This window comes from Ovis canadensis, chromosome 23, assembly GCF_042477335.2.
Source record: "Ovis canadensis isolate MfBH-ARS-UI-01 breed Bighorn chromosome 23, ARS-UI_OviCan_v2, whole genome shotgun sequence".
Lineage (NCBI taxonomy): Eukaryota > Metazoa > Chordata > Mammalia > Artiodactyla > Bovidae > Ovis > Ovis canadensis.
Window position 1 is genome coordinate 46,301,847 of NC_091267.1, and position 15,390 is coordinate 46,317,236.

At 45.3% G+C, this 15,390-nt stretch overlaps 1 protein-coding gene across 5 annotated transcripts in view; it reads right to left on the minus strand.

Moving 5' to 3' along the window:
• Positions 1–5,695: 5,695 nt before the first annotated feature.
• LAMA3 (laminin subunit alpha 3) overlaps positions 5,696–15,390 on the minus strand; it is a 253,721-nt gene continuing 244,026 nt past the window's right edge. For all 5 annotated transcript variants that reach the window (XM_069569260.1, XM_069569259.1, XM_069569261.1 and 2 more), the window contains 6 exons: positions 14,237–14,377; positions 11,442–11,601; positions 11,076–11,206; positions 8,902–8,995; positions 7,029–7,148; positions 5,696–6,243 (listed from right to left, as the gene is read on the minus strand). In XM_069569260.1, coding sequence (XP_069425361.1) covers positions 6,098–6,243; positions 7,029–7,148; positions 8,902–8,995; positions 11,076–11,206; positions 11,442–11,601; positions 14,237–14,377 — 792 coding nt within the window. In that variant the 3' untranslated portion in view covers positions 5,696–6,097. The remainder of the gene's footprint in view (positions 6,244–7,028; positions 7,149–8,901; positions 8,996–11,075; positions 11,207–11,441; positions 11,602–14,236; positions 14,378–15,390) is intronic.

Sequence of the window (15,390 nt, forward strand, 5' to 3'; positions counted from 1 at the left end):
TAAAATTAGGGTTGTTGAGGTTATAATAGGGACTTCTCTGGTAGTCCAGCGGCTAAGACTTCACACTCCCAGTGAAGAGCGACCAGGTTCAGTCTATGGTCAGGGAACTAGATCTGAGGTGCCACAATTAAGAGTTCATATGCCACAACTAAAGATGCTCCATGCCACAACTAGCAACCCAATGCAGGCAAATAAATAAATAAAAGATTTTAAAAAAATGAGTGGGGCCCTGATCAGAGAGGATTAATCTTATAAGAAGAGACACCAAAGGGCTCTCTGCCTTCCCCACCACACCCCAAGGAAGGGCCACATGAAGACACAGCAAGAAAATTCCCACGTAAAGCCAGGAAGATCTCTAACCAGAAACTAAAGAGGTAAGAACCCTGATCATAGAATTCTAGCCTCCAGAACCACAAGAAAATACACTTCTGTCTGCGGTGTTTTATTAGAGACTCCAGCTGATTAAGGTAAAGGCTAAAGGCAGGAGACACTTGTCCAAGTTGGGGCATAAGAAATGGGGTTTTCAGGGAGGTATGGATGCAGTGAGGTACCATCACCCCACTCAGGGTCAACGCTTTCTCAGAGGCACCCCAGCTTTCATACTTTCGGACACTGGAATTCCTTTCGCAGAGTAACTAAAGCCATAACAAAGTACCCAACATGGGATACCTCTGCTCTGTGTTTTATAGTGTTCTTAACAGTGGTAAAATTAACAATGACAGTCTCATAACAGTTTTACATCCATCATCTCAGGTAACTCTCAGAGAAGACATCTGAAGTAAAAGACGTAACTTTTTGTTACGTCTCTTGAACTTCTAGTATATTCGAAACCATACGACAGAAAGCATGCGTGCTTGAAATGCAACTGAGATGACAAGATCAAGGGAATAAGAAGTGGCTCTGAGCCAAGTGACTTCCAAGGGCAAAGGTTTCTCCTGGGGGTGCTTTCCCGAGGGGCTTTGTTCTCATGGAGGGGAAGGGGTACGAGATGGATGACGGGTAACAGTGGGGCAGGAGACACACCCTCTGGGGTCCCGGCCTGTCAGGAGCCATCACAGCGGCAGCTGGGCTTTCTGGGCCGATAAACAGCCCTGAAATCCCACGAGACACTTTATTCCCTCTCAGGGCTTCCCCTTCAGCAAAGACACTGTAAAAACAGGACATGAAGGATCCTGTTTTGTTGCCAGCACTGCAGTTGAATGCTAGGTAATGTAGTCATTTATTTCCCAGAATACACACTTTATTTCTGAGGAAGCATATTTCCTGCAGGAATAGTAAATTCCTACAGAGATTTGCCTTGGGAATGGACCACACGCCAAGGCACATCAGCAGACTCCCAGCTCCACTGTAACTGTCCAGGAATGTATGCTCCCTGAGTATGAAATGCATTACTGATTAATTAGCAAAAGCCTTTTGAGCCAGAGATGGCTTACTCAGGGTTTGCTGTGCCATCACCGAGGCTCATGAAGACTGCAAGTTCTGGCCTTTCCCCTCGGCCCCAAACCCTCCAATCTCATTTTATCATGGACTCGGTGTCGAGCAAAACAAACCCCACATTCAAATTTATGGGGAATAAACCCTTCTGGCAGTGGAAAGGTACACTCTGCAGTCTGGGGTCGGAGAAGTCTTTATGAGCAAAGGAAGAGAAAGCATATTCAGTAAATAGTATTCATCTCAGGACCTTGCCCTTGACTCTGGGAGAATAATTATTTCTCACTCTGATAATGATTTACAGGGCTATTCCAATTTTATTTCTGCCTTCCTTACAAAGGGTTTCCCTGGTTGCTCAGATGGTAAAGAATCTGCCTGCAATGCAGGAGACCTGGGTTCGATCCCTGGGTCAGGAAGATCCCCTGGAGAAGGAAATGACAACCCACTCCAGTATTCTTGCCTGAAGAATTTCAATCTGAGAAGTCTAGCAGGCTACATACAGTCCATGGGATCACAAAGAATCAGACACAGCTTAGTGACTAACACTATCACTTCCACTTTCCATACAAAGGCATGCAGACATTATGCTAGAATTTTTATGCAGAGAAATTCTCTTGTTTAGCAAATTAAAAACCTGGAAACATGACACGCCTGTTGCCTGCCACTGTTATTACCATGATCACTCCTGGTAATTAGACTTCTATGGCAGGTAGGGCAGGGCGATGAGGACTTGAACTTTTGCCCTTAAGTTTTGCTTGAGCAAATCCTTATGGAAAACTTCAATCACAAAGAAAGCAAACTTATAAGACAGACATCATATGTAAGATAGAGAACTAATGGGAAGCTGCTATGTAACACTCACAGTCCAGCCTGGAACTCTGTGACAACCTAGAGGGGTGAGGTAGGGGGAGGGGGGCTGGAGACGGAGGGAGCATACGTATACTTAGAGCTGATTCATGTTGCTGTACAGCAGAAACCAAAGCAACACTGTAAAGCAATTTTCCTCCAATTTAAAAATAAATTTAAATAAGGAGAGAACTAAATACATGAAATAAAGCAATGATGTGATTTAAAACCAAACAAATGAAAAAATAACTTACAAGGTGGAGGAGGAAGAAGCTGCCAGAAAAAACCTATGACTGAGGTTTAGCCACTGCTCAGGGAGCAGAGTCCTCTCTTCAAGCCTCCAAGAAGTACCTGGCTCCTTTCTAGAAACACAGGAACTGCTCGATTCCTTACGGCATTTTGTGGCATCACACATCAGAGCCCATCAGCTGCTCCTTCATTTCCAGGTGGTGTGCATTTGGCTCAAATGAGCCTGGAGCATGGAAGGTCTCTGTGAACTAACTTAGTCCAACTGCTGCTCCCTGTCTTGAAAACCATGAGCTGATCTTGGTGAGTTTATATTTAGTGATGTCAGGGGCTACTGTCGGGCTTCACAGGTGGCTCAGTGGTAAAGAATCTGCCTGCCAATGCAGGGGACGAGGGTTTGATCCCTGGGTTGGGAAGATCCCCTGGAGGAGGAAATGGCAACCCACTGCAGTATTCTTGCCAGAATAATCCCATGGACAGACGAGCCTGGTGGGCTTCGGGCCATGGAAATGCAGAAAGTCAGACTCAATTGAGCATGCACGCATGGGGCTAAAGTCAGTTAAAGAAAGATTTGGATGTATGGGGATGAAAACTTTTAGAAAGCAATTTGGTAATAGCTAATAACAAGAAGGCTCATATCCTTTGATTTTTACTTCTAAGAATTTATCCTGCATGTGTGCTAAGTCGTGTCTGACTTTTTTGCATCCCCATGGACTGTAGCCCATCAGGCTCCTCTGTCCATGGCAATTCTCCAAACAAGAATGCTGGAGTGGGTTGCCGTGCCCTCCTCTAGGGGATCTTCCCAACCCTGGGGAAGAGATCAAACCAGTGTCTCTTATGTCTCCTGCATTGGCAGGCAGGTTCTTTACCACTAGCGCCACCTGGGAGTTAATCCTAAGAAAACCAATAAATTTTATATTCCAGGACTTATTCATCCTGGTGTTGCCTATAATTGCAAACATTTGAAACAAGCCAGTTGCTTAATAACTGTTGGTCAAATATATTTTGGTAAATTCATCTGATGGAATGTTCCACAGTCAAAGACTTGGGAGACACTAGGTGGTTAAAAAAAAAAAAAAAAAAAATATATATATATATATAATATTTACAGTATCATCGTAATTTTACAAGGAAATAAATATGCATTTAAAATTGAGTAACAGATACATCACCAAACAGAAACAGAATTCTGAGTGATAAGATTATGGGTAATTCTATAATTTTCCTGTGATCAACATTTATACCATTTGTATTCAATATCATAATGTTATTTTAAAATGGTTCCACTTACATGATGGCTTTCTCATTCCTGAGAATCAGGTCTTTCGGGGGCTGGCACAGACCCACCCAAATTTGGAATGAGTGAAAAGAGAACTGGGGAGCTGGAAGAGAGGGGAGTGGATGAGGCGGTAAGGAAGGGCAGCAGGCAGGGTTTGGGGTTCTGGGCAGGGCAGCGCTGGGTGGGGTAGGGAGGAGGAAAGAGGATCTAAGTCAAAGGTCTCTGGGGAAGTGAGGTTATTTCCCTTCTGGGAGGGCGGGAAGGTCACCATGTCCTGCCCGGGGCCACTGTTCTCTGACACGGGGTTATCAGGAGTGTGGTCAAAACCCAGCCACCCCATGTCTTGAGAAATGAGGTCAAGAGGTGCCCTGGGAGATAGTGAAGGAGACAGACCATGAAGGCACAGGATCACTCTAGTCCCTGGATGCCCCTGGGTTGACTTACCTGGGGAGATTCAAGCTGGTTTTCCCCAATACAGGCCCCATTCACCTGGATCAAAATGACACCAACCACGGACCCATCGTGAACAGGTCAACCACCAGTGATCCTGCTGGTCCCTAAGCCTCTCACCCCAGCAATAGCATCTGAATGGCACTTCACAGTTTACACATCATTCCCATCATGGTCCAGGTGAGGACCGGTAGCACTCCTTCCAGAGAACACCCATTTACAATCTGAGTAGAGGCACGCTGAGGGCTTTCGGTCTCTAATTCCATCTGTGATACCTTCTGTTGCCTTCTGGTGGCTGGGATTATACTCAGCAAATGCGGATGGACGGCTGTTCTTCGAGCTACTACACAATGGAGGGAAAAGCAGTGGTGTTAATGAAGATTCAATTGCTCCTTTAAAATACATTTACTAATGAATAACTTTGCAGATTCAGTTAGATCAACACCAGGAACCCAGAAAAGAGAATCAGCCATTTAGTGTAGACCAGCTAACGGCAGGTAAAATGGATATTCTTTACGCAGACTTAGTCATCACCTACTGGGAGTTTTCATCTGAAAATCAATGTTTTTTAGAAAGCATATGACTTAAGGTCATGACATTCAACCTCTGACCCAGCAGAGCAGCCCTAAAGCCTACCAGCCAGCCTGTGTCGAATACCCCTGTGATGGGCACCTTGCTACCTCTCCAGGAGAATATTTCATGTCTGCATAGATATGGTGGGTAGAAACTGCAGTGTGCAGTGATATATTTGCATAGATATGGTGGAACTGCAGTGTGAGGGTCATGAAAGAGTGCAGGGTTGAAGGGAATGTGCCTCAGTGTCCGAGAAGAGGGCAGGTAGCTGTAAGCATACCACATAGGATTATTATATCTGAATTTTAGAATTGCTATTTTAATCCTGGTGAGCAAATATGACACAGCAGATACAGAAATGCTTACACAGCCTTCTTTGCTAGTGGAGTGGTGCTGGGTAGAAGTATTGGTCTACCACATGGTTTCATTATTTTGTAGATGAAATTTGATTCCCGCTTCCCATTGACTTCCATTAGCTTCTCATGCAAAGCTTAATTATAGTACATATAGTACATCCATCTCAGCTCCTCTACTAGAAAGTTTTTACCCACAAGGAATTGAAAATCATAATCTAGACTTGGTTGGTAGCAGACTGTATGTGGAGTTACAGGTTCATTAATTCGGTTTGTTACCATTTTTTGAGTATTGTGTGTCTCCTCTGTCAGACTGCATATTCCTTCAAGAAGTAATTACTCCTCATATGTGACTGTAGGCCCAACACTGAGCACACGCAGTACCTCACTAGCATGTGTTTGATACTTATTTGTAGAAGACTGTGTTGTATGTAGCACACTGAACAGGTGCTAAAGAATTAATACAATTAATAATGACCATCAAGCCAATGGTTTTATGTTAATAAGACATCATAACTTAAAGAGCACACTGCGTTTATTCAACCCCAGAAATCATAACATCTTGACGCATGTAAAAATTTTGTAGTTTTAAAGTGCTTTGAAAGATATTTATTTTTTTAACAAGTGGAAAATAATGTTCTTTAAAAGACACTGAACTTTTAGTGGAAAATGGTATTACCAGGAGCATGTAACAATTTGTTGATCCTCTTTAAGAAACGGGATTTTGATTTAAAATATATACGCAGCACTGAATGCCAAAATGATGGGTACACGTGGTTGGAATTAAAAGTGAGATCTACTATTAAAGGCATCTGGATGGTGTCTGAAGTTAAGAACGACCTTGAGAGGGGAGAGGGAAGGGTGTTGGGTCATTAGTGCTTCTGGAGATGAACTTCCTTGCTGTGTGAGGGGGTCTGAGTCAGTGGTCAGGACAGCCATTCAGGCTGACAGTCCCTTGAACTTCTGCGGCTCCAGTGACAGGGACAGGAATGTGGTTGACTTGAATATTCTTCAGGCAGCCAAAAAAGGATGTCCACACAGGAAGCTTCGGGGTTTTCAGATTCCCTGAAAGCAAAAGGAGGTGCATTTGATGGATCATTCATATTTAGTGGCAGGAATGCTTTCTTAGTGGGGTGAGAGACAACCTTCTTAAAGCAAAAGGTACCCCAGGGCTCAGGCCACCCCGTCATCTCCTGCCTTAAGTGGGTACCCAGCACACAACGTGTTGTGAGAAATCAACCACAAAGCTACTCTTCACATCCTTCAAAGGAGATTCCACAGCCAAATCAACAGACAGCGACTCTGAGCTCTAGTGCTCTTTCATGGGTCGTGGAAGGCTATAAAATTAACAACCAGACCATCTGGAGGGACATAAAACAATGAAGACTGACGAGGCTCTTTCCAGGCAAACTTCCAGTCTTGAACTTGACTCCATCTCAACCTGCCTGATTCCCCCATTCTGGCTCCGCGAGGCTTAATAACTCACCATAACTAAGTGCCTGGAGGGGGAGAGACCAGTTTCTGAGGTCCTAGTCTGCTTCTTTATGATACCAGGCTCCTAGGTTCATGTGGCCTCTTAAGAGAGGTTGGCAAATAAATCGTCAGCTTGGGACATTAGGGAGCCACAGCCATGGGGCCTGGGCTGCTGGGAAATGGTCTGTTGCTGGCAATCGGTTTCCCCACAAGCTGGAGAAAGGGCTTCACTGTCTACACAGTCCAGCCGACGGGTGCCCTGCTGATGAGCCATGGGCGGGGGGCGGGGGGGTGGCGCGTCGCATTTGTTGGGTTAAGATGGACATGTTAAGAGTTGACGAGGTACACGGTGTAGGAGAAGTCAGCACAGGAGTTACCTGACACGCCTCCAATGTACAGACGCTCCAGCGGGCGGGCCGGCGGGAAGGGGTGTCGTCCGGCCGTGTAGCTGTCATCTGCGTCCAGTTTCAGGTGCAGGATGTGCTGTTTTATGGTGACTGGAGGGAAAGGAGGTGGTCAGATCTATCACCCGAGGAGAGCCCTGCCCACTGTGCAGTGTCTACACCTGCACACCAGCGCTGGCTTCTTTCTAACTCACTCCTGTCGGACCTGAGGGAGCGCTGCTCGAGGGAATTCCATCGACCTTAACATAAATTCAACTAATTTCTCACCACCAGGTGCTGTGTAGGCGTTTCCACATATATGACAGAACTTATTCCTTAAAATGAATCCGTGAGGAAGGCATTCTCACTCGTTTCCCAGATAAAAGACTATCCCCCTCAGCCACTAAGGAGCTTGACAAGTTATACACTGAATGAGCTGGGATTTAAGCCCCAGTTTCCTGTTCCCTTGTGGCTCAGCTGGGAAAGAATCCGCCTGCAATGCAGGAGACCCGGGTTCAATCCCTGGGTTGGGAAGATCCCCTGGAGAAGGGAAAGGCTACCCACTCCAGTATTCTCGCCTGGAAAATTCCATGGTCTGTATAGACCACAGGGTCACAGAGAGTAGGCCACGACTGAGCGACTTTCCCTTCACTTCACTTCGTGTGCTCCAGAGGCTTGGTTCCCATGATGGGTCCTTCCCAGAAGGCACGGACTAACTTCTGAAAACTGACTTCAAAGACAGCGGCTCTTGACCCTCTAAATAAAACTCCTCCCACGTTAAAAATCTTAACCAATTGCGATGGAGTTAGCTTTTAGCCAAGAAAGTGTTAGTCGCTCAGTTGTGTCCCACTCTTTGCAACCCACCAGGCTCCTCTGTCCATGGGATTCTGCAGGCAAGAACACTGAAGTAGGTTGCCATTCCCTTCTCCAGGGGATCTTCCCAACGCAGAGATCAAACCCAGCTCTCCTGCATTGCAGGCAGATTCTTTACCATCTGAGCCACCAGGGAAGCCCCTCGTATTCTAGCCAATACAGTTTAGTATATCACCAAACTCATACGTGTAAGTTACTCATAAAATAGCAGATTCAATTTGAGAGGCTGTGCCTGTTCTCTGTCAAGTGGTTTGTCTAAATCTTCGGCATTAATATTAAATGGTTGTTGAAAAAACAACCCAACAATGAACTTTAGCAATAGTAAGAGCAAACATTTACTGAGCACTTAGTATATATTGGACACTGCTAAGCACTTTATCGGAAAAGGCAATGGCAACCCACTCCAGTGTTCTTGCCTGGAGAATCCCAGGGACGGCAGAGCCTGGTGGGCTGCCATCTATGGGGTTGCACAGAGTCAGACACAACTGATGCGACTTAGCAGCAGCAGCAGCAGCAAGCACTTTCTATGTGTTATACCATTAATTTACACAACCCTGGTAGGTGTATCACTATTTTTATCTCCATTGTGCTGATGACAAAACTGAAGATAAAGAGAAATTAAGTAGCTTGCCCAAGGTCTCATAGGTAAGGGCTGAAACTGAGATCTGAACTTGGTTACTTCTGACTTTAGAGCCAAAATCTAAGTCACAATGTTATCCTACCTTGAAAACAAGCACAGCTTATCAGTTTGCTAGGCTTAAAAACAAACAAACAAAAAAAACTCTCAAAGTGTTATGGAGAACTGGAACCAAGAATTATGTAAATATGACTGGGGCTGAGTGAGAAGCGACAGGTTCCCAGAATGTTAGCCTGGTGGCCTGATCCTGGTCAAATGCTAATGGATGGATGAACCAAGACCACGCTGGGACATTCAAGCCCGAATGGGAAAGGAGACTGTTTCAGCCTGTGAACAACAGGCTTCCCAACATCATACCTGCCACCGAGTGCCACTGTCCATCACACAGAGCCTGCTTGGGTGTCACCGATGTCAAGACCCCACCTGCCTCACTGCCCACAGAGGCCGTGACCTGGAACACACATGCATTTTCCTATTTCCTTCAGAAAGGCAGGTGGAGCCCATGTCCTGCCATGTCCCTTCCCAGCCCTTGCACCCTGACCTCCCAGGAGCCCTTGAAATATGGGTGCCCCCACCCATACCAGGTAGTCACGTGGGGGCCAAGGCTTCATAAGCATCTCTCTGCAGCATCCCTTTCAGGCATGTGAGCTGCAAACCCAGGGCCTGGGCTGAACCTGATGCCAAAGGCAAGGAGCCTTTCCTCTGACCTTCAACCTTGATCCCATCAGATCGACTCAAAAGTTACTGATTAGCCTCCAAGACCTGCCTGAGTTATTAGTATGCGATAGTTGTTCAGGAGGACATGTGAAATTTGGAAGGCAAAAATGCTGGCTGAGGCCTACATGTTGCTGAGAAGGCCAGCCAATTATATAATTCCTTGAACATGGGCCTTCAGGAGGGTTCTCATCCAAGGAATTCAGCAGGCTAACCGACGAAGTCTGCTCTGGGCACATGCCAGGGTCAGGCATTCAACGTGCTATAGTGCAGAATTTCACATTCCCACTCTGGGCCAGGATCCTCCATGGGCTGAATCAAGGTCAAGGAAATGAGAGGACTGAAATAAGCATGTGGATAAATAATTTACATTTAATTTGCAGGTCCTCAGACAGTGCAGCCTCTTCTTGGGCAATTTTCAAGCTAAACAGTGTCATAGCTGTTAGTTAGGAAGATTACCGGGTCTGGATTTTGTTTTGGGGGGGTCGGATTTTTTCCTATCCAGAAGCTCTCACTGGAGGTGTTTCCCAACCCCTCCCATGAAAAGTGAGGCTTGTCTGCACCACCGTTAAGCACAGCTGCTCGCTCCTCTGGCCCATGAGAGGCCTGCTCGCACTTCACACTGCAGCTTAATAAAAAAAGCATCCAAGAGTTTGGGCTACTATATTTTATCCTGAGAGTTTTCCCTCATGTTTAATAAACTGGAAGGCTAGAGGTACAAGAAAATGGTGTTATTATCAATCTTTGCCTTAAGGTCTTAATTGAGAGAAGCTTCCTGGAAGAATTTGGTTTTAAAGAGATTTTTTTGAAAAGGTAAGAGATGGACTTCCCTGGTGGTCCAGTGACTAAGATTTCATGCTCCCAATGCACGGGGCCCTGGGTCCGATCCCACATGCCACAACTGAGAGTTCTCATGCTACAACTAAGACTCAGCGCAGTCAAATAATAAATAAATATTTTTTTAAAAGGTAAGAGGTAAACATGGGGGTAAAAATAAGATATGGAGTAGGCCTGTGAGTGATGGGAAGGATGGAGCAGCAGCATGCACTGAAGAAGGAATCCAGGAAAAGCTGAAGGAAGGCGGGATGCAAACCCGGTGATCAGCCTGACTGCAGGGACCAGAAAGGCCAGTGCGCCTTGTAGACAGGGTCAGGGGAAACTGACCCAGAGGACACAGGGCCATGGGTCTGGGTGTAACGCAGTGTAGACAGTTGGTGAGAAAATCCATCCCGTGAATTCTGGTCCTGCCCTTATGAATAAAAGGAGAGACGTGACAAGGTGAAGCAGAGGTGAGAAAAATGAAACTGCTTTGAGTATACAGCAGCTTCTCTTCTGTTGGGTGAAAGCCCTCAGATATAAGCATTATTCTCCATGTTTTTATTCAGTTTTTCCCTTTTTTGGCCATGCCACACCGTATGTGGGATCTCGGTTCCTTGACCGAGGACTGAAACTGTACTCCCTGCATCAGAAGCTCAGAGTCTTTACCACTGGACTGCCAGGGAAGTCCTATTCTCTTTTCAAAGATAAAGAAAGTGAGTCTGAAAGAGGTTAAGTAAGTTCCCTAGGGCCATTTAACTAAGTGGTGGAGCTGAAATTCAGCTCAGCCTGGTTGCATCTGCCCAGCTTTAAAGATGAAGAACAGAAAACAAGATGACCAAATTGCTTGCTAAACCAAAAGAGTAGCCCTGAAGTGATGTCTCTTAAATATGAGATCGGATTCCACTCTACCATAACTTCACCTACCTTGGTGTCCAGGAACAGAATGTGGTTCTAATATAGATTCTCATCCCCTCCCATGTCATCAGAGGACTACGCACCTTTCCTGCTTCCATATAAACGCCTAAGTGCTCCCCCGGTTGACTTCCAATGTGAATGAGAATTCCAGTGAGGCTTCTCGGACGAATGCTGAAAACAAGCTTAAATTCTGGCCCCAGCGACACAGAGTTAGCTTTCAAAAGAAAATTAAAGAAACACGTAACACATCATAATTCAAGAAAAAGGATAGTGGGAGGGGGGGGTCATGTTTGGGAACGCATGTAAGAATTAAAGATTTTAAAATTAAAAAAATAAATAAATTTAAAAAAATAAAAAAAAAAAATTGAAAAAAAAAAAAAAAGAAAAAGGATAAAAGTTCTTCAGAATCAAGGCTATGAAGACTGAAATGCTTCCAAACTGTTCCTTACCTAGGATGATATGACCTCCTTCTTGGGAGAAATAAATGCCTTTCTCCAAAGAGCCACCCAAGCAGGGAGACACCCCAAAACTTGCAGAAGGGGTTTCCAGGGGTTTCAGATCCAACTGAAAGTTCCTCAGGCAGCCCACAAAGCTGTTCTGGGGGAGGCTCTGCAACCAAGCAGAAGAGAAAGCAAACTGCATGACCCACAGCTCCCAGAAATGCACAGGCAGCCAAGGTCAAGGGTGAGGGCAGTTGTTCAAAAAAGCAGGAAGGAGGGGGATCCATCCATCCTGCTTCCAAGAGTCAGGTGGGGCTGACTGGTCCATTCTGGCTCCCTCCACAGTGCCAGAAAACATGGATACCAGGTGTCTTGTGGGTGGTCAAAGTTTGAAGGTGTTGCTAAACCAAGGGGTGTGGGTGCAGAGAGCAGGGACAGTGGAGATGGCTACCTGGTGTGGAATCAAGAATAGAGGGGGTGTATTTGCAGCAACGTGGATGGACCTAGAGATTGTGTGAAGTAAGTCAGACAGAAGAGGAGAAAAACCGTATGACATCCTTTATATGTGGAATCTAAAGAGAAATGATATAAATGAACTTACTCACAAAACAGAAAGAGACTCACAGATTTAAGAGAACAAACTTATGGTTGCTGGGAGGAAGGGATAGATAGGGACTTTGGGATGAACATGTACACACTGCTATATTTAAAATGGATAACCAACAAGGACCTACTGTATAGCACATGGAACTATGCCTAATGTCTTATGGCAGCCTGGATAGGAGGGCAATTTAGGGGGGTATGGCTACATGTATATTTATGGCTGAGTCCCTATCCTGTTCACCTGAAACTATCACAACATTATTAATTGGCTATATACCAATGTAAAATGAAAAGCTTAAGAAGAAAGAATAGAGGGGGTGACTTGACCCCAAGCCACCATCAGAGCTGAAACAAGGGGGAATTTCCACTTTGCAAGTTCACAGATCTCCATATCTCTTTGCAGGTACAAAATACTTTAGAGTTTCATAAGCCTGTGTGATAGCTTAAGGCAGGGCAGCTGACTGAAAAAAGAGGCCAAAACATTCCCAAAATAATAAAGTGTAAAAACGCTCCTACATTGTTGGGCCCAGTGCACCGTCAATGAATCACAAATGCTGGAGGGGTTAAGATCAGACACAGAGGATGGGATCAAAGGGCCTGCGTGGAGCCCCACGGCTGCCCAAAGCGGGCCTGGAACAAGGGCTCCTCACTTGGGGCCTGGGGATGAGCTTCTGAGGTTCTCTGATCCCTTAAATTATATATCAGAAGTCCAGTGCATTTTCCCAGGGAAAAGAGCTATAACTTCCATGAAATTTTCCAAAAAGTTAATAAATCACTGAATAAAATCCTTCAGCACTCTTGGGTAGTAAATGCCTTTAGGACTCTGACATCCTACACGACAGATGCAAGACACGATCATTTTAAGGGAATCCCATGGCATTCTAGAGGCTTGTGGTGTCGGCGTCAACAGCAGAGTACTGATTGGGCCTCCTGTGAAATTTCTAATTTCTTCAGATTTGCCGTCATGAACAATGATGAGCCTGTATCTGACATGATGCTCAGAGCCTCTAGGACAGGCCATAACCTAACTCGGAATCCTCAAAGACGCTGTGTGTCTTGGGGTAGCCACTGGGGGACTGGATGTTGCCAGCCCTTTCAAAGGACGTGGAGGGCGATCCAGTGGTTTCCTTCCTTGGGGTGAAGGAATGCTGCAGACGGGACCTTGCATGTAAAGGATGTTGTAAGTGGGGTGCGATTGGTTGTCTCAGATTTTAGGATCTTGAGTGTGATTTATTCAAGTCAAAAGATCATCCAAATTGTGCCCCTGAATTGCTACCCTGTCCTGTGATTTCTCTGAGAAACAGGTACAGAGGCTGTAGAAAAACAAGCAATGAGTAACCTCCTTAGCAATTAACATGTTATCCATTATACACATACTACATTATATATATATAGATTATACAGTATACATGTAGCGATTATATGTTACATTATAACATTGTAGATAATACATAAATTATGTTACATATTACTTGTGATACATAAATAGCAGTTACTATATACAAAGAGTAAAACAGTACTTTGACTGGCTGGGGCTTTGGCCCAAACCCCAGTGCAAAATTCAAGTGGGCCAGGACGAGCCCTGTGGAGTCATCATAGGCAAGGACAGGTCAGCCTGACCGTCTAGAACCCACTCTGGCAGAATTGCCCTGCTTTAATTACATCCATTTCCAGCCCAGAATGGAGTCTGATCCCTTCCCTTACACCAGAATGGGCGCCCACGGAGAGGGAGGGGGCAGGAGGGGCTGAGCGTCTTTTGCCAGAAGACAGTCCCTGGGTCGGAATTGTTAACAGGCCCATGTTCACTTTGTGAGCAAAAAGGGCAAATCTGGGAGAAGAGTGATGGGTGGGTTTGGCCACCCCAAATAACCAGGGCAGTGAGCACTCTGGCCTCGTGGAGGAGATGAGGGAAGGGGCACCCGCAGAGCTCAGCCCTGTGGTCACAGCCCCATTGAAGCCTTTGAACCTGACAAATCCAGGCACGTGCCCCTCCTTCTGGGGACAGACAAACTGGTGACTTTCGCCTCAGCCCAAATTTTCCCCAAGATTGGTTCTTGGGATAATTTTATCTTATAACATGTTGAATAACATTAAAACACAGATTCGGTTTTTAAAATAAAGTATTTTGATACTCTTGAATATCTCATAAAACTTAGAAGGTGACTTGTTGTCATCTATGGCTCCAAAGCATCCCTATTTACCTTTGGCTTCCCTGATGGAGCCGATCCCAAGTAAACTGGTGCTCTGAGGCTGATGGTGGAATTTCCAGGCAGACGTCCCTCCCGAGTCCTCAGACCATCCACAACCATGCGCCCCTTGCCTCCATCTTGCCCAAATGTCACCTTACGGATAAAGAAAATAAGTTAACTGTATTCTTACCTTCAACAGCTGGCATTGCAGTTTATTAGTGGTCACAGGAATTAAAAAAAAAAATGTTTCTATCCCTTCAAGTAGCTTTGAAAAACATCAGAGATTTTTTCCCTAATGTTTTTCATCATCCTTATTTTGTGAGATTATGTTAGATAGTAACCAGAGTGAGCTTAAAACATGAACTAAAAAAAGATTCTCATAAGTGAACAAAAATAAATATCTGGCCTGGAAACTTAGACAAAAGACAAATAACTGGAGTCAAAGGATCATAAATAAACACACATCCATGCAACGCAGGGGAAGGAAGAGTTTGTGCAGAGCTGAGACGGGGAAAGCCACACACTCCTCTGAATGGGGGCCCTGGAGAAGAGACCAAGAGCTACTTCTTGTCTAACAAGAGGAGCAAGTGTTTTCAACTCTTTGCTAAAAGTCAGGATCCCTGGACTCTGGTGTGGACTCTGCCACCTCATGGCTACCAGACTATTCACTAACGGCTCCCCAGTGTAGATGCCCAGCTAGGACTGCTGGCCTCCAGCATCTACTAACACCTGGGCGTGGATGTCTTACAGGCAATTCGATTGAAGGATATTCACAACAGAACCATTCTTACCCAGCCACACCCACCTTCCCCACATCTTCTCCATCTCATCTCCACTACTGACCCCAATGCTGGTCCAAAATCACAGGACTCCATCTTGACTCCTCTCTTTCCAGAGGAGTCAAGAGGCCCTCTGGGCTCTGCCTTCAGACGCATCCACTCTCTCCCCCTCCGCCTTGGTCTCTTGAACCAAAGGCAACGGCATCCATCTGGTCTTCTACTTTTGCTCCTTTTTAAATGCTTCAGCTAAAGAGGGTTTTGAAAAGATAAAGCTGATCGTGTAATGCTTTTTTTTCCTTAAAGTTTTAGACTCTCTAAAAGCTTCAGAGACTCAGAATAAAATCCCAAATCCTCACCTAATCCAGTGCTTAAATGACCTGGGCCTGC